The sequence below is a fragment of the Monodelphis domestica genome, chromosome 3, assembly GCF_027887165.1.
Source record: "Monodelphis domestica isolate mMonDom1 chromosome 3, mMonDom1.pri, whole genome shotgun sequence".
Taxonomy (NCBI): Eukaryota; Metazoa; Chordata; class Mammalia; order Didelphimorphia; family Didelphidae; genus Monodelphis; species Monodelphis domestica.
Window position 1 is genome coordinate 99839352 of NC_077229.1, and position 24646 is coordinate 99863997.

The following is a 24646-nucleotide window of genomic DNA, read 5'->3' on the forward strand; positions in this document are numbered from 1 at the left end:
CTCCTCAGGCTCATTTCTGTCTTCTCTTCATGTTAACCTCCACCCCCTGCAACCCGCTATACTTCTGTGGGAGATGGGCAGACCGTGCTATTTTTACACTTCTTAAAAACATCTCTCTCTGGGCAGAATTCATAACCATTTAGACCCAATCCACGTTGGGTTTCAGCTGCCTAGGCTCCACTATACTTTCTGAAACCCATTCCTTACCCTGATAGAGTAGGCAAGATGTTTTCCAGGCCCCCCAATACTCTCTCCAGGGCTTATCTTCTGAAATTGCTCCTCTCCATTCTACCAAGCATTTCTTTCAATATTCTGCTCTTTTCCCCTTCTTGGAACTCTGTGTTGAACTAAATGTTTAATCAGTTCCCAGATATTTCTTTCTCTCTTATTCTCTATTCTGCCTTCCCTAGTGGTCTGGGTGTTTAGCTCACCTTACTCCTCCTCTCCTGGACATCCTGCTTTCAGGGTTCTCTGTCCTATCTCTAGCTTTCCTTCCCAAATAATTCTGTGTGGGATTGACCTTATCCTTCCATGTGTCCTTTGTAGGATTCTGGACCCAGGAGAATCTGGGGGAGAGAGGAGGCAAACTGATCCATGAGGGCCAGTCTGTGACCCTGACCTGTACAGCTTCTGGGCTTCGCTTTAAAGACTTTGCCATGTCCTGGCATCGGAGCTCATTTGGAGGCTCAAAGGAGTTTGTGGCTAGTATTAGTGCTGGAAGAGGCAATAACAAGGAGGTCAAGGAGAAGATGAAGGGTAGGGCTTTCATTATGAGGAAAAATGAGGCCAATACCGTCTCACTGATCATGCACCAGTTAAAGAAGGAGGACTCGGGCACCTACTATTGTGCCAGCCCCACCATGCTGGAACCAAGGCAGAAGCCTTGACAAAAACTTGCTGGGCCAGGACTAAAACTGAGACCATAGCTTCTGCTGCTTTGCCCAGCCAATTAACCCATATGAGATCCCTTGTATCAGTCCTGCTAGTATATGTGGATGTGCTTATATTTGAAAGAGGTATGTGTGTGGGGTGACAGAGAAAGACAGAGAGAGAGAGAGAGAGACAGAGACAGAGAGAGACAGAGAGAGAGACAGATGGAAGGAGAGGAGGGGGGAGATAGAGAGAGAGGAGGAAGAGAGACAGAGAGAGTCAGACAGACAGACAGACAGACAGAGGGAGAGGAGGGGGGAGAGACAGAGAAAGAGGGAATAAAGATGGGGGGGAGATAGAGAGAGACAGAGACAGAGAGAGGGAGAAAGAGAGAGAGAGACAGAGGAGAGGAGAGAAGAGAGGAAAGAGAGAGAGACAGAGAGAGAGACAGAGACAGAGATAGAGAGAGAGACAGAGACACAGAGAGAGAGAGAGAGAGAGAGAGAGAGAGACAGAGAGAGAGAGAGAGAGAGAGAGAGAGAGAGAGAGAGAGAGACAGAGAGAGAGAGACAGAGAGACAGAGAGACAGAGAGAGAGAGAGAATACCTGGCTTTCACTACCTTTCCATACCCCCAGTGGCTCTAACTATTGCCTTGGACTCATTTCATATCACCCTAATCTACTCCCTTACTCTTGAAGGTGAGTGGGAAGTGGCCACACCTTTTGGGGCAAGGATCTCAGGGCCAAATACTGGCTAGTCTTGAGGTGAATAATGTTTGATTTCAGGTCCTGTTTTGTTCCAAAGATTTTCCCCCCATCTCCATTATAAGTCTAGACCTGCAACTGGCAGAGGGCCAAGCCCAGGCCATGCTCTGGGGACTGTATGGAAAGAGCAGAACTAGTCTTCACTTGGAAAACTCAAAATCTGGAGACTTGCTGATTGGGTTCCACCCTCAGGAAGCTTTGTCCATCAGTTTTTGAAGTCGGGAGAAGTATAAGCCTCCCATTTTAAGACTTTCCTTAAATTCCCATTTAGGAATGAGATCCAGTAAGGAGATGAGACTTGCATGGAGTCACTGAGCCAGTAAGCAGCAGAGTGGACACTGCTGAGTTTACTGCTGACCTAGTGCTAGGCCAGTACTCTGGGCCTCTAAGACCCACATGGGCCAATGTATGACCATCTGAGTTTTGAACCCAGGGAGACTAACCTTTCTTTTCTTTTCTTTTTTTAAAAATACCCTTACCTTCTGTCTTAGAATCAATACTGTATATTGGTTCTAAGGTAAAAGAGCAGTAAGGGCAAGGCAATGGGGGTTAAGTGACTTGTCCAGGGTCACCCAGCTAGGCAGTCAGACTAACCTTTCTAAACCAAGTATAAACTCAAACTAGTTTTTCTAAACCTTTGCGCATAAATTCAAAATGACTGCTTATGAAATTTCTCTATCTGGTCTTGAAAGTAACTCCACAAGAAGCATAATTTCTTTTTAAAATGCTACTTTCTTTTTTATTTTAATGTTTCACTAAAAATTTTAGTATTTTGTTTACCTCAATCACCTGTAATATGTAAAATGTTAAAACAATTTTAACATTAATTAAAAAAATTTTGAATTCCAAATTCTCTCCCTTTTTCCCTCTTCTCCCCCTCCATGATATGGCACAATATTTGATACAGTTTATATATGTGTGGTCATGCAAAAACATTTCTATTTTAGTCATGTTGTGAAATGAAACACATACCTTCTCCTCTAATGCAAACAAGAAAAATAAAATTAAAAATATGTTCAACTCCATTAGTTCTCTCTCTGGAGGCAAAGAATATATTTCCTCTTGAGTCCTTTGGGATTGTGTTGGATCATTTTATTGCTGAGAGGAGCAGTGATTAGACTGTGACCTAAATCAGATCACTTAGGGCCCCCTGAAACTTTGCTACTCCTTGGCCTGAGCAATTCCTGATAAACTAAAAGAACAAAGAATTTAATTCAAAGAATGCAGTGGAAGAACCTCATATGAAACAAAACAGAATCATACAAGGACTTAGTAAACCTTTTGTGAATATACACAGTCTGGCCTCAATACAAAGTCCAAATTTCCAAAGGAAATATCAAAAATGAGTAAACAAACTCCCCCTCATGAAGATGCCCCAATGCACATTTTAGTCCTTCAAAAAAATCTCAAATAATTCCAACTTGTTTTCCAACATGATTGAACCAATTCTTAGATCTAACTCCACAAAGCTTCCTTGTGTGTCTGACATTTGTTAGTCCTTCAATCATTAACTCTTTTTAAGTGTCATCTTTGCCAGTTTTCTGAGTATGAAATGAAACCTCAAAATTGTTTGATTTTTACTTCTTTATTATTAATAGAGCTTCAAAACCTTCTTTCATATCATTGTTACTAGCTTGAAATTCTTCAGAGACCTGTAGCTTCATCTACTTTGGCCAAGGGGCTAAAAGGCAAATTATTTGCTTGGTCTGTGTATCCTTTGACATAATAATCTTCAGTTTGGTGCTTACATTTACGCCAAAGGGACCTCCTTGTTTATTTGCTTAGGGTTCTGTATGGACCCAAGAATTCTTTGTAGGGACCTAGCATCCATTTTAACGGTCTGTGTATCACCTGAAATAATATAACTTCTCTATTGGGCGTATGCATCCTCTCTAGAGATCTGTTTATTCCTTGCAAAGGTTTCTACATTATCTCCACAAAACAGTATATTCTCTATTTAGCCTGATTTTCCTCTGTAGGGACCTGCATGTATTCAGTACCTGCTTCTGCAGGTGCCTATTGGGCTTCTAGGAGTACTTCCCCCAGGCACTGACACTACTGGGGTTTAGAGTGGTCTATTTCTCACGGTGTTTATTTCAGTGGAAGCCACAGTAACATGGCCTTAGGTACATGTGGGGCAAAAACTAACTAGCCTATTGGAGGCTGTGTGTTAGAGGAATGTGCATGTGTATATGAACCCCCATATTTCATTCTCACTTGAATACCACCTGAGCACTTTCTGGCCCTTTGTCCTGGATTACAAGGTTGGTGAGGGCTTCTTGACCTTACACTTATCATCTGTAATCCCAGGGTGTCTGAGCTAGACTAGAAGGGATGATATTGCAATCTGGGAATGGGAGCCTTGAGTAAATGTTGGGGAGATTTGGTGGACGATGTCAGTTACAATGATGGGGAGCTAACACATATTCTTAGCTCTTTTCCTGCAAGTGAACAAATCCTTTCTAATAAGCCACAGTTAGTCTTGATCAACTGAAGGAACAAAAACTCTCAAGGCTTTTAAAGGGCTGCCATTTTGAAAAGAAATTAGATTCCTGCTTGGCTTTGGAGATGGAATTAAGAACAAGGAGTGGCAGCTAGGTAGTACACAGTATAGTGGTTAGAGTGCTAGGACTGGATTTGGGAGGACCTGGGTTCAAATTTGACCTCAGATACTTCCTAGCTATGCAACCTTGGGCAAGTTGCTTAACCTTGATTGCCCAGGCTTTGCCACTATTATATCTTAGACATAATATACTAAGTCAGAAGGTGAGGGTTAAAAAAAAAAAGCAATGTGTAGAAGTTTCAGGTGGAGGGCATATTTTGACTCCAAGAAGGGAATATTGTCTGACTAATCTGAATTATGCAAAAATGCAATTCATTTTGGGCAGTGAAGTTATGGTCTTGTTGAAAGAATTAATGACACAGTCCAATCTTTATGGTGAGGGAACAAGCTTTATTGAGAGAGGGAGGAAGGTGATGGAATGGCCTGCTGATGGAAAATCCCTAAGAGGTTTTCAGGAAAGTTTTTTATCTTGATTAGTTACTAAGAAGGAGGTCATTTGTTTGGGTGGTTGTTTCCCTGCAGTCCCCAAGGAACTGATGTCACTTTCCCTATAGTTCATCTTGGTGTGCAGGGCTTTACCCATGACTCATTCTGTTTGCCTTCTCAGGGGGAGCAAACCACAATGCAAATGGGATACTAAATACATGCTAGACTCTACCTTGGGGTAACTTCAAGTTACTTTTGCCTGATTCTACACAGACTTCAAAGAAGGGAAAGTCCTTAGTCCACTGTGTCTATGCTGATTGGCCCGGTGCAGAAGTTCTGCCTACAACTTTATGGCTCCTCTCAAAATCTGTATACCAACCTGTCTGTATGACAATCCAAATCACAGTGATCTGCTTTGGGTGAGAGTGATGGGTTCACCATCACTGACATTTTCAAATGAAGGCTGGAGGGCCATTTATTGGTAGAGTTATTGATGGGATTTCTTTTTAATTACAGAATGGTCAGTTCTCCCTTTGTACTCTCTCTCACAGTCAGCCTCTCCTTTTTATTTTTATCCCCACCATCTACTCATAAATACCCAAGTGGACTCTTTAAGAATCTCTAAAAACAGCTATTATTGCCTCCTCTTCTTTTTCATTTCACTTTTCATTTCATTTCACTGCATTCATTTCAGCTGACCTGTCTTGTATTGAACAACATGGAAATATGTTTTACATGATGGTACATGTATAGCCGAGATCAGATTGCTTTCCATCTCTGAGAGGGGTGGAGGAAAGAGAGGGATACAATTTGATCCATATAACTATTGATCATGAAGCTGCCCTATATTTAGATACACTCTCTCCACCACCATCACCTTGTCCAAGGTTCTTAGTTCAGTCTAGAGTTTAAGATGTAAAATTATTTATTCATAATATTTTATAATTATATCACAAATTGACCCATTTAAAAGATTTTCCCCCAATTACATTTATTTTTTTTAAACCTTTACCTTCAGTCTTAGAATCAATATGATGTATTGGTTCCAAGTTAGAAGAGCACTAAGGGCTAGGAATGGTGGTTAAGTGACTTGCCCAGGATCACACTGTCAGGGAGTGTCCAACAGTTATTTATTTATTTTTGTGCATTCCATTCCTCTTTATTCCAATTAGAGTTAAAATAATTTTTAACATTCACTTAAAAAATTTATGTTCCAAATTCTCTCCTTCCCTTTAATTTTTCCTCCATATCTGACATTGTAAGCAATCTGATACAGATTTTTCATGTGAAATTGGTTAAACATGTTCTCATACTATTAATTTTCTGAAAACGATCTCAAACATAAAAGAAAGAAAGTGAAATAGAGTATGTTTTGGTCTGCATTCAGGTTCCACCAATTCTTTCTCTGGAGGTAGATGTCAAGAAAAATCTTGAATCTGAGATTGTCTTGGATCACTGTATTGCTGAGAATACCTGGCTCATTCCCAGCTGTTCCATAAAAAAATGGCTGTTACTATATCCAATGTTCTTCTACTCTTGCTCATTTAACTTTGCATCAGTTACTGCAATTCTTCCCAGATTTCCCCAGATCATCCTGCTCATCATTTCCTATAATGTAATAATATTTCATTACAATAATATACCAATCCTTATTCAACTGTTCCTCAACTGGACAACCCTTCAATTTCCAATTATTTGCTTCCATAAAAAGCTGCAATAATTATGTTGATATAAATAGATCGTTTCCCCTTTTTTTGGAAAAAAAAATGCCTTTGGGTTGTAAACATAGTAGTGGCATTTCTGGATTAAAGGAAATGCACAGTTTTAGAGACCTTTGGGAAAAGTTAAAAGTTGTTCTCCAGCATGTTTGGATCAGATCACAACTCCACCAACAGTGAGTTAGCAATATTTATTGCTTTTTTCTGTCATATTGACCAATCTAAAAGATAATATGTGGAATCTCAGAATTGTTTTAATTTGTATTTCTCTAGTCAAGAATTATTTAGAGCATTTTTTTCATATGGCTATACATTGCTTTTATTTCTTTATATGAAAACTGTCTGTACATATCTTTTGACTACTTATCATTTGGAGAATTACATATTTTTATAAATTTGACTCAGTTGGCATGTATTTTGGACTCTCACCCTGAACTTAAGGAAAATCTCTCAGTATGACTAGAGATTGAGTTAAGATTTTTTCTTAAAGAGTTAGTTCCCTGGAGACCAGTGCGTCTGATCTTAACTGTGGGGCCCAAGTACCCACTCTGAGTGGGTAAAGACCTTATATCAAAGGATCATAAAAACCCCTGCTTCAGGGCTATGTGGGAGAGCAAAGAGAGAGCAGAAGGAGCTGGGAGGGGCAGGGGTTTTTTGGGACTTTCCATCATAGTGGAAGGTATAGGCTACACAGTAGTGCACTCCTAAGGAATTGTACTACAAAAACTATTGATTTAGAAGAGGAGTCTTGGGACCAAATAGGATCAACAGAGGCTGCCATGGGTGAAAAATATTCTCATACAGAGAGAGCATTCATATTTATTCATCGATGTAGGGAAGAATGTAGGTTCCAGATACTGAGTTCTTTGAATTTTTCCTTAGAAATATCTCCTTATAAATACATACATTATAATCATCACCTCATTTCCACTCATTTCCACAACCACAATCTCAGTACATGCCTCCATGAGCTCAACTTACCGTGTATTTCTGCCAGCAACAACTCTTCTTAGACATCTCATCTGTTTATCATTCTCTTGTTCAGAATCTTCTAGTGGCTTCCCATTGCTTCAAAATAAAATTCAGTTTAAGACACTGTCCAACATCTAATCCAAAGCTACATTTTCAACCTATTGGGTAACCACTGTGGGAACACCTTTGAGATCATGCCATATGAGGAAGAACTGGAGAATTTGGAAGGATTTTAGTCTCCAGGGTCAGATAAAAAATCCTCTCTTTGGCATTCAAAGCCTACACTCCATTCCTCTGCACATACTCAGTGCTTCATCTTTCTGCTTGATCTTTCTGCAATTCCTTGAATAAGATACACCATCTCCTGATTACAAATATTTTTGCTGACTGTTGCTCAGGTCTGGAATTCTTTCACTCCCCTTCTCTATCTTCTGGTTTCCCCTGGCTTCAGGTCCCAGCTAAAATTCTACTTTTATAAGAAATTTTCCTGATCTCCTTAATGCAAGTATTTTCCCTCTAAATCTCTAATTTATTCTGTCTATATTTTGTTCGTACATAATTGTTTGCATTATTAGGTTATTGGCCTGTGAGCTCTTGTAAGCAGGGATTTTTTTTTAGCCTTTCTCTGTGTACCTAGTGCTCAACATAGTACCAAAAATATCATATGGGTGCTTAATAAGTGCTTCTTAAAAATTATTTTTATTATACACTTAGTAACCACCACCACTAAAAATATTTAATTATACAAATGCATAAAAATTATGTGGAAAACCACAAACTCCATATTGTTTTGAAATTCATTGCATTTCCATTTACTTTAACATAACAAACAAAGCTACCATGAATATTTTCATACATACACACTTTTCTCTCAATGATACCCTTAGGGCCTAACCTGGGCTAATAAGTTTGAACAACATTATCCTCTTAATGTATATTTTCATCTTGTTTTCTTTAAAAAAAAAACCCAATTCACAGCTACTCTAACAATGCAAAATAAGGCCTGTTTCTCCATGTTTCTATCAGCATATAATTTGATCACTTTAGCCCATCTGGCTTATTAATAAATGCTTTTTGACAGATACATTTCCCCTTCACCCACCCCACTAGATCTAGCTGTTAAACATCTAGTAGCACACCCCTGATTTAAACCCAAGTCTTCCTGACTCTAAGTCTAGTTTCCTCTTTCTGTTTCATTCTACCTCTCTGTTTCTGACTCTCTCTAGTTCTCTCTCTATATACACACATTCACACACAGAAGCTGAAAGTAAGAACAGAAAACAGAGAATGAATATAAGAACATATCACAGTCCTATAAAATTAGTGTTAGGAATGCTAAAATTCAGATTAAGATTTGTCCACATGGATTGAGGTAGTCCTACATAGGAAGCTCACTGTAATGATGAAATCACAGGTTTAGTAAGAAAACAAAATAATTTCCCATGTAACTTGCATTTTACCTTCCTTGTGAGGAAAACCAAGGACAGCAAAAGGTTTAGTTCTTTTCGAAAGTCATATTGGATTATTTTCTTCGCGGGTTTTTTCTATGTGTGTTCTTCCACAACATGATGAATATCAAAATATGTTTTGCATGGTATCACATGTATAACCAAAGCAAATTGTTTATCCTCTCAGAGGGGAAAGGGAGAGAAGGATGAATAGAATGTGAATCTCAGAATATTAGAAAATGAACATCAAAAATTGCTTTTATATGTATGTGGGAAAAGAATAAAACATTATTTAAAAAAAAAAAGCTATGTTGTAGTAAAGAGGCAGACAGAAGATCAAAGAACAGATAGGATTAGTGTTTGGGCTGAATGGAACACTGTTGACAATAGAGAGAAAAAAGAAATGCTCAGCTCTTACTTTGCTTGAGTTTTTTGGCCAAAGAGGATGACCCTTGCATATATAATAGGAATGGTTAGCTCAAATTCCATATCCAAGATAAGGAAGGATTTGGTAAGAACACATGTCAGCAGATCTAAATGAAACACACCATTCAATCCAACTAACCAACCATTCATTTAGTCAACAGGCATTTAAGCTCCTACTATGTTTCACATATTGTGCTAGATTGTCCTTGCCCTCAAGAACTTTAGGGAGATGTAACATTTTTGCAGATTGGCAAAATACAAAATACACAGGAAATAATTTTGTCATTTCGTTATTATAGTGAGCTCCCTTTCTGGGTCTGACTCTACCAATGTGCACTTATAGTTCTAAAGTTATCTGGTACACTGAGAAGTTAAGGGACTTGCCCAGAGACACGCAGTAAGTATGTGTCAGAAATAAATCTTAAACCCAGAGCTTCCTGACTTTGAGACTAGCTCTCTATTCATTTAATCATATTGGCTACTCAAAATTAATCCACAGTGAATTTGTGGGGAGAGGTACTAACAACTGGAAAGATCAGAAAGACTCTTGAAGAAGGTAACACTTGAGTTGAGGCAAGAAAGGAGACAGAGAGTTCAGAAGGTAAGGAAACAGCATTCTAGATATGAGGGGACCAGGCTGTGCAAAGGTATAGAGACAGAAGAAGGAAAATCATTTTCAGGGATGAGGCTGTTAAACTGGAAAAAAATGCAGAACTATTAAATAGTTAGAAAAACCAAGTCTTTAGTCAGGAGAGGGATATGGTATAATCCTTAGGCTTCTACACAGGGTCATGTGCTCAAAATCACAGAGAATTGAAGGTTCTGGCTACTCTTGGTACTGATCCCTAGGAGAAATCACCATGAAAGATGATAGCTCCCAGGAAGCATGAAAATTGGGGAACTTCTATACGTTTTGGGGAACTGACACAGGAGAGTATGGTTGATTGACTTTACAATGGCTACAAAGAATTGAAGAGTTCAAGACGAGATTATCAGGCAGAGGCTGATGCTTTACAATGGACACAAAAGGGAAAGATCCAGCCAAGGGCTGGGCGACCTGAGAAAGGACTTTGACACAATAGGAGAACCTACTAAGTTAAAAAGGGTACTTAACATCTGATTGAATCTGCTAACTCCAGCCAAAGTACTAAACCACTTATTGTTAGTCTGAAACTCTGAGTCTGGGATGTCCCTCTGGGAGAAATTCTCATGTGACAAGGTCATATTTGGGGTCTTCAGTCCTCATTCTGCTACAGACTTGGGTTCTCTTAAATTTCACATTGACATACCCTAATGCCACTGACCACATAAAAGGAAAAACTGGTGTTACTTAAGAGAGTTTGACCCTGTTGCTAAGAATGGTAATGTATTTGGACATAAGTGTAAGAAACTGGCATTTGGAGACAGTCCTCAAATGCCCAGCACATTAAAGTTTGGGCCAGAAAGGGAGATGACTTGCCTCTAGCACAGTTCTAACTAACAAAACACTACCCCATTTCCCCAGAGTTTTTCAGTCTCTTGAATCTGTTGGGTCCTGATGGTAGATCCTAATGTAAAGCTTTGGTGTCCTTTCCTTTGCCTACCTTTGTGTAGACAGCTTCATGGCTTGTTGGTAAGAAAGACCCTTACCCCTTTATACTTGATTGGATTTTAATGATAGTGATTGGTTTAAGATAATCAATATTGTGATTCTAAAATGATTAGTATAAATTCTATTATAATCTTAATACCATCAGGAGAATTCATGATTTTTATAAGGATTTCTAACTAAAGCATAAAAACTGCTTCTAAAGGGATCTCTAACCCCTCTCTAAGTTTGTACTTCCCTTTATCATAAGATGCTGACCATCTGAATCTCATGTCCCAATATGGTGCAAACATCACACACCCTTCCTTGCTTGAAAATAGCCATCCTTCCCCTAGATCAGATGAGCCTGAGGTAATGGTCATCACTAACTGCCCAAATAAGGGTATTGCCTTGTGACTTGACTTTTAGACTAATATGGGCTTATGAACTAACCAATCAGCTTTGTAGTTGGGTAATGTTACAGACAAAAGAGTGGTTGCCTTAAACTGTGACCGTGAAAATATGGGTTTCAAGGCCAACATGGCCTAAGCCTGAGCCTTAAGAGAGAGACTAGTCAGATTTTTATCAACTCACCACAAGATCCTTCCAAGCAAAACTCTAGTGTTCAGAGATCCAGCTACTCCAACTAGTCCGAGCTCCATCTCAGCTACCAAAGCTGCATTCCCTTTCAGAGGCCTTTTGACCTCCTTTTAAAGAGAATTTTCTCCTATGTCATCTCCCCCTAAGTTTTTATGTCTACCAATTACAGTTTTCCAAAGGACTGACCATTCTTAATTCACATCTTGTTATCACTTTCTCTGGGTAGACTAAAACTTCACATCTCTTGCTAAGCTTACTTGACCTTTTAGTGACTAATTTGACCTTCGTAGGTACTTAGCACCTTTCTGTATTAGATCTAAAAATAGACCCAGTTTAGGGGTTTTAGATTTACTTTAAGTATGGGATGGGTACCTTTCCATTGTTCAGTAAGGAGTTTTACAACTTTATCTTCCCCTAAAGTATACCTAAGTATGGGTGGAGTAATGTTAGAAGTCCCCACATTCCTGATCAAGTACCTTCATTGTTTAAAATGGGTTTAGCTTAATCAAATCTTCTGAAGTAGAGTCTGAGAAATTTTAAGATTCACAATCCCCCTGGATGATCACTGGGAGACTAGTCTCCCCATTGATCATTTAACATAATCATCTTGTAGTCCTAAATGTACTTCTAACTATAGATATATACAATATTCAATTTTCTAAGAGGAAATTAGATAGTGAGGGAGGAATAGAAAAGAAAGAAAGCAAGACCAATGTTTTGCTAGGCGCATTGACAGAAAGCCTAATTAGGGGCAAGTCCCTTTTGGCATAAATGTGTACATTTACAATAAATGTTCAATTAAACTTCAGTTCAATCAACCACACCCAAAGTTCATTCTTGATCTTCTTGATGTAGTGTAGGTTTTCTGGCATCTTTCTGCAACAGTTCATTCTCTGGATTTAGGAGTTAGCAATCTTCTTCCTTGAAGATCTTTTCTGGAACAAAAATCAAAATCTTGGATTTTTTATAAAAATACAATCTCAAGCAAAAAAAATTAAAACTGTTGGATTTTAAATTAAAATACAATCCCCCTTGAAGTAGGTGTTAAAAAACATCCAGTTCAGCTCAGGATGCAATGTTGAGTTTTGGGGGTGTATGAGTCAATTATCAAAAGAAGTGAAAAACACAACCAAAAACATAAGGAAAAAAATTGAAAATAGGCCCTTGTATAGGTCCAATTTAAAGTAATTTCCATCCCATAAGTCTTTAGGACAGACTGCAATAATATTTCACTTACCCATTTGTAGCCAAGACTACAGGAAGTTGCCATAACATAAGAAGAAAAGGAACTAGAATTCTATTTTGACAGGGAAATGTCATTCCCTAGTCTGACTTTTTTCATTCTCAGGGATATAGGGAGCCAGCATGATAGTCAAATTTGGTACTTGTATAAGTACCTCATAAAGAGTGTTGATACTAGGAAGTCCTATGACTTAACATATATCAAGTGTCTCAACCTCGAGTCTACATTAGTATTTCGTGTGTGCTCTTTACTCATCTATAGGATTAATATATGCTGCTAGTTCTTGGTCTGATTCAAAATGTTTACATACTACTTGATACTGGTGCATAAATCAATGCTAAAATAATCTCATTAGCTAGTTTCTAACAATTTGTTATTTTTAGTAAAAATATTTATGCCCATTTGAAATGTACATCAGCCATATTCATCATCAGAAAAGCGTTTCCTATCCCCGACAATGACAAAAAATCAGACCAGAAAATGACACTTCCCTATCACACAAAAACCTAGTCCTTATTCTGTCTTTCATAATGTGGCAACTTTCTCTAGTCCTGGATACTGATTGGGTAAGTGCATAATTATATATATCACTTCAATTGGGCCCTGATTCAATGTCCTGTTACGGATTTATTTTTCCTTTACTTAGAATTTTTACACATAATGCTTTGATAGTCTATATTTTATCCAGAAGTTATTTTTTCTGTTCTATTGGGATTTTTTGGATATTTTCCCCTTGTTCATTGATTTATATACCTCATAACACATAACTATGTGTAATTATCATTCTAAATTGCAAAGTTTAATTCTTTTTGAGAGTAATTTTAGGTTAAGAAACATGATACCTCTCTGAATCCAGAAAATGGACTTCTTGGAGAAGGTACCATGAAGATGCCTCCACAGACCACATACTTCACCAGAAGATCCAGAATGAACTTTGGGATGTTGTGATCTGAACTGTGTGGGATTGAATGTATTTATTTTGTATGTAAAAGCTTATGCCAAAGAGGACTGCCCACTAACTGGCTTTTTGTCAATGCGTCTAGCAATCATTGGCTTTGTTCTCTTTTCTTCTTATCCTAAAATTATTGTAATTTCAAAGTTGGTATGTTTACAAGACCCACTGGAGAGACTAGTCTTCCGTGGGTCTCATGGGGGGAATGTATACTTGAGGAGACTAAGCTATCACTCTTTGTGGATGACATGATGATCTACTTAAAGAATCCCAGAGAATCAACCAAAAAGCTAGTTGAAATAATTAACAACTTTAGCAAAGTTGCAGGATATAAAATAAACCTGCATAAGTCATCAGTATTTCTATATATCTCTAATCCAGTTCAGCAGCAAGAATTAGAAAGAGAAATTCCATTTAAAGTCACCCTAGACAACATAAAATACTTAGGCATCTATCTGCAAGCAAACACAGGAACTATATGACGACAACTACAAAACAGTCTCCATACAAGGAAAAGTAGATGTAAACAATTGGAAAAACATTGATTGCTCCTGGGTGGGATGAGCTAACATAATAAAAATGACAATCCTACTCAAACTTATCTATCTATTTAGTGCCATACCCATTGAACTACCAAAAAACTTTTGTACTGAATTAGGAAAAAACATAACAAAGTTCATTTGGAAGAACAAAAGATCAAGGATATTCAGGGAAATCATGAAAAAAATGCAAAGGAAAGAGGTCTTGCAGTCCCAGATCTCAAACTATACTATAAAGCAGTGGTTATCAAAAATAATTTGGCACTGGCTAAGAGACAGAAAGGAGGATCAGTGGAATAGACTTGGGGTAAATGATCTCAGCAAGGTAGTCTATTATAATTTCAAAGATCCCAGTTTGGGGGCCAAAACCCACTATTTGATTAAAACTGCTGGGAAAATTGGAAGATGTGGATCAACATCTCACACCCTACACAAAGATAAACTCAGAATGGGTGAATGACCTGAATATAAAGAAGAAACTATAAGCAAATTAGGTGAACACAGAATAGTATACTTGGGGAAAAAATGTTTCCCATACTATGGGAAAGGAAAGACTTTAAAACCAAGTAAGAGCTAGAAAAAATTACAAAATGAAAAATCAATAATTTTGATGACATCAAAATAAAAAGTTTTTGTACAAACAAAATGAGTGCATCCAAAATTAGAAGGAAAGCAACAAATTGGGAAACAATCTTCATTACAAAATCCTTTGATGAAAGTCTAATTACTCAAATTTATAAAGAACTAAACCAATTATACAAAAAAATCAAGCCATTCTCCAATTGATAAGTGGGCAAGGGACATGAATAGGTAATTTTTAGTTAAAGAAATCAAAACTATTAAAAAGCACATGAAAAAGTGTTCTAAATCTCTTCTAATGAGAGAAATGCAAATCAATACAACTCTGAGGTATTACCTCACACCTACCAGATTGGCTAACATGTCAGCTAAGGAAGGTAATGAATGCTGGAGGGGATGTGGCAAAGTTGGGACATTAACTCATTGTTGCTAGAGTTGTGAATTGATCTAACCATTCTGGAGGGCAATTTGGAACTATGTCCAAAGGGCGATAAAAGACTGTCTGCCCTTTGAGCCAGCCATAGCACTGCTGGGTTTGTACCCCAAAGAGATAATAAGGAAAAAGACTTGTACAAGAATATTCATAGCTACGTTCTTTGTGGTGGCAAAAAATTGGAAAATGAGGGGATGCCCATCAATTGGGGAATGGCTGAACAAATTGTGGTATATGTTGTGCTCAGAGGAATAATAAAGTAGAGGAATTCCATGGGAACTGGAACACCCTCCATTAATTGATGGAGAGTGAAAGGAGCAGAACCAGGAAAAAATTGTACACAGAGACTGATACATTGTGGTACAATTGAATGTAATGGACTTTTCCATTAGTGGCAATGCAGTGACCCTGAACAACTTGGAAGAATCTACAAGAAAAACCACTATCAACACTGTGGGAGTAAAAACACAGAAGGCAAACAACTGCTTGAATACATGGATCGAAGGGATATGGTTGGGTATGTAGACTCTAAATGAATAGCCTAGTGCAAACATCAACAACATGGAATTAGGTTCTGATCAAAGACACAAGTTACACCCAATGAAATTGCACATTGGCTGCGGGAAGGGTGGGTGCAGGGGAGGGAGGGAAATAATATGATTATTGTAACTAAGGAATAATGTTTTAAATTGACTAAATTAACTAATTAAAAAAATACTATTTATGATCAAGGTAACTAGTAATAATGCTTGCTTTCCCCCTTGAAGTTTCTGAGACAAACAAATTAAAGTAAAATTCTGTCAAATAAAAAAAAAGCAATTGGTCAATCAAGGGAGAGTATCTTAGGCTTATGCTCAGGATTGAGACTTTTAAGTCAGGAGATCTGAGGGCTTTGAGAGTCCAACTGAATCACTGCTAAAGAGTGGGGTCTCTCTAGCCAGTATCCAGGATGATTTATATGGAAGCTGGGTAGCACAGTGGATAGAGGGCTGGCCCTGCAGTCAGGAAGACTCATCTTCATGAGTTGAAATCTGGCCTCATACACTTACTAGCTTTGTGACTCTGAGCAAGTCATAAACTCAGTTTGCCTCAGTTTCTTCATCTGTCAGATGAGTTGGAGAAGAGAATAGTGGACCTCTCCAGTATGTTTACAAAGAGAACCCCAAATGGGGTCACAAAGGGTTGATTATGACTTAAAAATGACTGAACAAAACCAAATTTTTTAGGATGGAGTAAGGAAGACTGATCCAAATACTTATATTGTATAACCTTTGACAATTCACTTAAATTCTTTAAGCATCGATTTCCTCATCTATAAATGGAGGTAAGAATTATGTGGGTATGCAGTAGGAAAGAATGAGAAATGGTGTTTTAGAATCTTAGAAACACATTGAAATCCTTTTTTAAAATGGTGCTGTTAGATTTTTGTGCTTTTTACTAGTTAGCAGATATTGCCAATTAGAATCTAGACTTAAACTTTGCCCTTTTCCAGTTGATAAGGATTTGCCTGACATTCCAAGCCTGAAGGGGGGGTGTGTGTGTGCCTGTGAAACACATGAATTAACTTGAAGGATGTTATGACTTTATTCCCTTAGATAAAAGTTTGTAAGACTGAGAAAGGATACTCAAACACCCAAAGGACCTTAAAAAGTCTGACAAATAGGGCACAAGAGGGAACTTTTCCCAGGTGCATTAGGGATCTTTGCAATTAAGGGAACATCTTTTTGATTAAGGGAAATCTCACAAGCTCTGTGCATGCCCCCCTCCTCTTCTCTGTCCCTTCCCTGTTCTTCAGCCTGGAATACCCTCTGGAATGCCAATGGGAACAATAATCTGAGGGAGGTTGGAGAATTCCCAAGGATGGGAGGAGGGAATCCCTCAGACCCTCAGTAAAATCTAGCAATCTGAATCCCTTGAGGGGGGCTGCAATTCCATCTGGGTGGGCCATTCAATCACCTTGGATTATTTCCAACTCTATCTGTAACACTTTGAATAAACAGTTTCTTGACTTTAATTGAAAGGGTGTGAGCTGCAATTCTGAGTGAGAATCAATATTCCATCCCCCACCACAAACTTGCTCTCCCACAACAAAAGCACTTACCTCACAAGATAATTAGGAGGATGAAATGAAATAATGCATGTAAAGCACATCAGAGACCCTGAAGTGCTTTTAAGTGTCAGCTATTGTTATTGCTATTATGGAGTTTTTCTTGCTATCAGTCTAATTTGTCTCCTTGACGTTCCCACCTATTGCTACTACCTTTTGGAGCCACACAAAACAAGTCTGATTCCTCTCATATGTGAGAACTTTTACAAGAGTTGATCAAATTTATCATGTCCTCCCCTGAGTCTTCTCTTCTTCCAGGTTAAAACATCTCTAGTCCTCTCAACCATTCTTCATGAAGCAGGAGCCTGAGGCTCTTCACTATCCTGGGTACCCTCCTTGGTGACTCTCTCCAACATGTCAATGTTCATTTTAAAATAAGATGTCCAGAACTGAACACCAAAATCCAGGTAAAGTCTGACAAGGACAGAGATCAGAAGAACTATCACTTCGATACTCTTGGTATTCCTGACCAACTTAATGCTGACCAAAGTCACATTAGCCTTTTTGGCTGCTCCTTCACCTCTGATTCATGAGGAGCTTGCAGTCCACTCAAACCCCCTGATTTCTTCACATAAACTTCTGTCTAACAAAGTTTCTCCCTTCTCTTACTTGTGAAGTGGATTTCTTTTTCTGTACCCAAGTATAAGACTTTATATTGATCCATTTGGGATTTTATCTTATAAGTTTCAGCCCAATTCTCTAGCCTATCAGAATCTTATTGGATCTTAACTTTATTATCCACATGAGCTGTTCTCCTCAGCATCTTGTCACCCACTAATTTGTTAAGCACTCCATCCATGTCTTTATCCAAGTGTAGGAAATATGCTCTGACTCACTCTTTGAGAACCTTACAGGTCCTGGGTTTCAGGGTACCGTAAGGATTTTTGGTATGGGAGAGAAAGGAAACATGTGTATCTCTCTTTCTATTATTATTTGCTTGAGTTCCCATATAGTTGTATCCCCCTCCTTCCCACTGTTAGGTACCAATTATTAGTATCCAAGTTACATTTAACAAACTACCATCAATTAGCTTTTATAAAGGAATATTTGCTTTGAAGATATAGCAAGAAGGAACATACAATCATTTCCTCCCCACATCTCAGGAGTACACTTTTAGTTCAGTTCCTATAAAATATCGTTCTCACCGTATTCATGTCCAGATGCAGCCTGGCTGACAAATGAATCTTTATGTCAGCTATCATTGATCTGGTCCAGGAAGGCTACTGTCAAAGGTCACACCTTTTACCTCAGGGCATGACTACAAACCCCAGATTCGGAGATGCCAGTGTGCTAGAAACTTCTCCAGACCTTTTGAAACTCACAAGGTAAGAGGTAATATTTCTCTATCTAAAACAGAAAAGGAGAAACAGAGGCCAATGACCAAAGCCAGGGCTACATGGTCTCAGATGGAAGAGGTCCTTAGAGATCCTCCTCTTACAGGTTTGTCTCTTGCTAGACACTGTGAGTGAAGAGAGAGCAACAGTTGAGGAGGCAAAGATATTAGGCCAAAGGGGGTAACCTTCTTGAAGATGCCCCTAGTTCTATCTACCTGACCAACTGACAAAGGCTCCTTTGAGCCACATGGTTAGCAGGTCAGAAGCAGTTATAGAGTGTTTCCCCAGTCTCTCCAAGGTACTTCCTGGAACTTTGGTTCCCAGCCTCTTCTATATGGGAAATTTCCCTCAATGGAGCACACCAATGCACTCTGCAATGTTCCAATTCCCTATTACACAAGTGATTAATAAAAATATTAAATAGAGCAAAGTCAGGCACAAATCTCTGGGGCTTGGAGACCCACTGATACACTGACATTGAAGTATTAATGAGCCCTGTAAGTCCAAGTAGTTCTGAATTCCTCTCTCAGCATCTAGTTGATATCTCTTCATCTTCCCTGAAAGAAAAGACTTCAAATCTAAGTAAATTATATCTGCAGCATTCTCCCTTATTAACTAGTTTTGTGACAGTAGTAATAATAAAGCAATGAGAATAGCCTGGCATGAACATATTTTAGATGAAACTGTATTGGCTCTTTGGTATCATCATTTCCTTTTCTAGTGCTCTCCAATCATCTTTTTGACTCATTCTTTCACTCTTAAATTGGGAAAAGAAAAGTGTGTAGTCACTCCATTAATTGTTTTAATAGTCATTCTAAAGTTTCCCAAAGACTAACCCTTCTCAAGGATCTGACTTTCCTGGAATTCCATCAAGGAGGGGACCCTGGAGGGATCTCTGAGTCTATTAAGATCTACTCTTAGTCAGAATATGAATATGAAGTCCACTACTTTTAAAAAAATTTATCCTATGATTTAATTGATATAGGGAATTCATAGTAAGACAATTCTTTTGACTCATGCAGATCAACAACTTATTTGACACTTATAGTCTTAGAGAGTTTCCTGTGCCACTGAAGAGTTAAATGACTTGCCCATGGTCATACAGTCAGTTCATGCTGGAGTGAGGCTTTAAATCCAGGTATCCTGACTACAAGTCTATGCTATGTCACATTGCCTCTTGAAGTCTCCCCCACCCCTTACTGAGATTTCATGAACTTGGGGGTTGCCCTGAGCCTGACAACAGATGTCTCTGACATTTCCTAGATCCTGCTATATCTTCCAACTTACTTCCTGCCACCTCATGTTCCACCTGCCCTTACTAAATGATGAGAGGTTTAGATTCTTTCCTGCGGCACAGTGAGTTCAATGGAAAAATTTTGGTCATGGAACAGAAGTGAATGTACTCCCACGTAAGTTCCCATGTTCCCCAATACATGTATGCGGGGGTGGGGGAAGATGGGTAAGGAATTCTCCTCCATTGGGATTCCTAAGGGTTACAGGATTGTGAGTGGGGAAAACTTAGATTGGGTTGATGATTCTAGTCATCTTTTACCCCAGCCTGTGGTGGTTGTGTGGGCTAATTCCCATAGCCAGCTCTGCCTCCTAATGTTAAAATATTCCAAACTCATCATTCAAGGAGCCCCAAACCCTAGTAATCCCCAAACCTAAGAACCCAGAGGCATTTTCTCTCTCCTGATCCTAGTCATGTCACCGTCTAATCCCAAGAAGGTCCCCAAACCTGTGAACCCAGGGAGTTTCTTCCCTCAGTTGAGGAATAGCCCTAATCCTTGGGACTCCCTGAAACTTGTCAATAACCAGGCTTGCCTGTTCCTGTAGCTCTAGGACTCATGTTCTCCACTTCTTTCCCTATGATGTATCTAAAGAGAATTTGGTACCTGAATTTGGTATCTAGGCTGCTGCGGGGAATGAGGAGGGTCTAGGACAGAATGGCAGTTAGGAGACTTCAGGACTCAAGACCTTCACCCCTAGAAGTATAGAAGGAATATTATTTATTCTGCCTCCACTTTTTCTTCTGTCCAGGAGATGAGACACAGCTGGAGGCATCAGGAGGAGGCTCACATCCAGCTGGAAAGACCCTGAGTCTCCAGTGCCAAATATCTGGCTTCCTGTTTAATACAAGCCAACTAAGCTGGTATCTTTGGGTTCTTGGAGGTGCCCTACTGTGGCTGATCAGTCTTGATCATCGATTTTCAAAAGTCAGTGGGGACCACATCACTTCCAGAACAGAGGACACCAACAGCCAGATTTTTCACCAGATCAAGAACCTTAGCCTTAGAGACTCTGGCTACTATCATTGTGCAAGGAGGATGGGTTATGGAGATGACACAGACAAGTTGATCTTTGGTTCTGGGACAGATGTGACTGTGGAACCCGGTGAGTGCTTCCTTTGTCTCTGTTTTAGGGCAATAGATTTGTGAAACAAGGTACCGTCCTAGGTCACATAAGTTAGTTGGTGCTGGTGCCCAGACCAGAACCAAGATCCTTTATTTCCCAGACCTTTCTCTCTATCACATGTTCTTCATGTACGTGCACAACTAGAATTCTCTAGGTGGTAATTCCTAGTGATGGACTGTGACAGGTCATAATGCCCATCATTGATAAGGCTAACTGCCTTGAGAAGCCAGATGTAAAGCCCGGAAAACTGTCAGTCCCAGTGGAAGCTAGGAGTAGGAGAACTGGGAGGGAGGAAAAGGGCTGTGTTCTGGGGTAGCATAGATATATGAACTGGGGACATGAGAGCCAGGCTTGGCCTGAGGCCAAGGAGCTAGGGCTGAGGTCTAGTTTTCACAGTTATTTGGTCACATGAATTTGCTTCTCATATATGGGGTTCAGGTGAAAGATGGGTGGGAAACATGATTGAGGTTTCTTTTTCTCAGTTATTTGGTTTCATGAGTTTCCTCCCCACACAGGAGGCCAGACCAGGGCTGAGAAGGGGCCAGGAAGTGGGTGAGGTTTGCTTTCACAGTTATTTGGTCACATGGGTGCTGTCTCACACTTGGATCTGGGTTCCTGGCTGGCAGGGTGCACTGTAGAGGGATCTGCTAATGACAGGAAGTCATGGCTTGATTGCAGGACCTCGGGACCCTTTGTCACCCAGTGTGTTTGTGGTGAGGAGTCAGGATGCTGTGGCCTGCCTGGTCAGTGACTTTTACCCCAAGGAGATTGATGCATCCCTGTCCTCCCTTGGGGCTTCAGTCTCAGCCCAGGCCCTCACGGTGGCTCCCACAATCCATGGTGTCTACAGTGCCATCCAGATTGGCAAGGCTGGTGACAATGACTCAGTAACCTGTTCAGTGAAGCACCTTGGCAAAGAGACCCATGAGTCCCACCAGCCAGGTATGAATAGTCCCTACTTGGGCAAAGGGGGTGGTATTACAAAGAGTCATCTTTGGCTTTGGGAGTGTTTTATGAACCACTAAGTGTAGTAGTAGGAACTGGAGGGGAAATACTATAGAGTGAGGAAGGGTTCCCTAGTTTAGGGAACAGAGTCCTGGAATGGGGCTAGGAGTCCTTGGATAGAAAGGACTATTCTTGATCAGTGTTTTCTGACTGGGAGTGAGGCAGAAGCCCACAAATTGGGGGTGAGGTTCCTGGGATAGATGAGAGGAGAGCCTGGCTAACAAAGGGTATTCTGATCTTTGGAGAGATGTTCTGTCCTAGGGAGGAAAGTTCTGGGCTCACTGGATCCCAGGGCTGTGACTAATGATATCATTCTGCCTTCAGATACTGGGATCATTCCTCAGCTGGAATCATCCTGCTCTGACCAGGAACTCACAGGTGGGTTAAAGGTTAAAGATGAAAGGACAGAGATAATGATATTGGACTTAAGCCACATGATCAGAAGTGAGATTATTTGATCCAATCTGAGTCTCCTTATCTCCTATTCTGATAATGTGTCACCACAGAGTTCCTCATGATCATGACCCACACAGAGCATGATACAAATGGCCTAGGTTAAGGGTATTGGTGAATTCAGGGTTCAAAGCATATGCAGAAGAACTCAGTTTGAATGATGGCTCAGGGTTTGAAGTGAATGATGGCCTAGACCTTTAGAATGTGTGATGATCCAAAATTCTGGAAACATGACAACCCAGGGTTCAGGTTGGAGAGTAGCTTATTATTCTTCTCCTTGGCTTTCTCAAAGTTTCTTCATCCCTGAGTGGATCCCAACTTTTTCCTTCTTTGCTTCTTGTTTGGGGATCTTGAGTGTCAGTAGAGAAAAATCTCAAATTCACTTAACTTCATGCACAACACATTTATGCTATAGCATTTTAGCTGGGCCCTCTCTCCAATTTTATAATTATTCAACTCTTTCTTAATTGACATAATGGAGAGAGAGCTGACCTTCAAGTTAGGAAAACCTGTTTCCAAATCCCATCTCTAACATATACTGACTATTTGCCCCTAAGCAAATTATTCATCTCCTCAGAGTTGCTCTATGCAGTCCTTTAATACTATGATTTGCTGAAAAATAACAACCTGCTTTGATAGAGGGAGTTACCTGACCAAAGATTTCCTTCTATCAATAAAAGAGAAAGCCCATTCCTCATTGCTATCTTTATTTTGTAGGAGAGTCATCTTTTTGAGTTCAAATCTCATCTTAGAAACTTACTAGCTGTGTGACCCTGGGCAAGTCACACATACTGTATCAGTTTCCTCATCTGCAAAATGTGCTGGAGAATGCTTGGCAAACCATTCCAGTACCTCTGCCAAGAAAACTCCAGCCAGCCAGGGTCACAAAAATCAGACACTGATGAAGTGATTGAAACAACCAACAACAAACAATTCCAAACATTCCAAACATATTTTTCTCCTCTACTCACATTTCTGATAGGTTTGGAAGAAAATTGATTTCCCTAAGGAGCCTGAGGACTTATGTGAGAGATTTTTTTTTCAGATCCTGTCTCATGCTTATGCCTTTTTAGCTTCTAGGTATCACATCTACCTCTGCCCTTGGACCAAAGATTAATATTTGTCCACATGTATTTAGCACTGCAAAGGCTACAGATCACTTTACATATACCATCTCATTTGAGCCACATAAATGGCCTGTGAGGGATTAGAACTATTGCTCTCTCTCTCCCTCTTTCTAAAAATGAGGAAACTGAGTTTCAGAGAGGCTTAGTCCATCATTACACAGTTGGGAAATGTTAAGAGACTTGATTCTAACCTGTGGTTGAATCTTCATTTTAGAAAAGCCATTTTGGTGGTTGTTGAGAATTAACTTGAGTGATAAAAACCATGGGGCAGGGATACCCAAAAAGAAGACTTAATAATCTTAATTAATACTCTTTCTTGATTCTAAAATGAGCACACTTTCTAATTCATCACACTGATCCTGAGGAATCTCTGGTGCTGTTTCTGTCATTGATTCCATTCTCTTCTTTCTCCACCAGGGTCTGGCTCCACTTCCAGTGTCTCATGCACTCCTAGATCCTTCCCTCTAATGACAACCCAAACAATCTTTATCTTTATTTTCCACTCATTACTATGGCAACACTCCTCTCCAGTGCAAAAATTATAGAAGTTATCATCTCTAACTCCCTGTTCACTTTCTCCCCAAACCCTTCATATCTGTACATACTGAATTCTCTTAGTGAATTTCTAAATACTAAATCCAGAGTGTTCTTTCAGCCTTTATCCTCCTTTGACCTCTCTGTAACTTTTTACACAGATTATCATCTACAGCTTGACACATTCTCTTCAACTGGCCTCCAGAGACCCTATATTATCTTTATTTTTCACTCCCCTTTCTAATTGCTCCTTCTCAGTCTTCCTCTCTGGGTGCTTTTTAGTGTGGATATTCTTTAAGGGAAAGCCCTAGACTTTCTTTTCTTCTTTTGACTCTTTTCCTTGCCAATCTCATTCACTCCCCCTGGTTTCATTAACATGTCTCTGCTGGTTATCATTCTCATAAATCCTATAACTACGTCTCCAGATGCCTTCAGAGAATATCTACCTGGATAGCCCATTGGTCCTTCAAATTTAATATTTTCAAAATTGAACTTATTTACCCTTGTTTTGTTAATGATTCAATTCACTTATTCTCCCATGTTGTCTCCTTGGAGTGGGTGTATTGGGTG

The 24646-nt window shown here is 39.4% G+C and overlaps 1 protein-coding gene across 1 annotated transcript; it reads left to right on the forward strand.

Moving 5' to 3' along the window:
* Window positions 1-225: 225 nt before the first annotated feature.
* Window positions 226-22533, forward strand: LOC100015424 (immunoglobulin alpha-2 heavy chain-like). The gene is made up of 6 exons (XM_056821007.1): window positions 226-295; window positions 547-846; window positions 19904-19951; window positions 20583-20936; window positions 21636-21899; window positions 22287-22533. Exons 1-6 carry the CDS (start codon window positions 226-228, stop codon window positions 22418-22420), a joined length of 1170 nt encoding a protein of 389 aa, XP_056676985.1. The 3' UTR covers window positions 22421-22533.
* The last annotated feature ends 2113 nt before the right edge of the window (window positions 22534-24646 follow it).

What these genes read in the sequence shown, in the direction of transcription:
- LOC100015424 (XM_056821007.1), top strand. Translation starts at nt 226, where the DNA reads ATGTTTTCCAGGCCCCCCAATACTCTCTCCAGGGCTTATCTTCTGAAA. An exon ending in AGATGTGACTGTGGAACCCG is followed by an intron (nt 20,937 to 21,635) that starts GTGAGTGCTTCC and finishes GCTTGATTGCAG; the next exon opens with GACCTCGGGACCCTTTGTCA. An exon ending in CCATGAGTCCCACCAGCCAG is followed by an intron (nt 21,900 to 22,286) that starts GTATGAATAGTC and finishes TTCTGCCTTCAG; the next exon opens with ATACTGGGATCATTCCTCAG.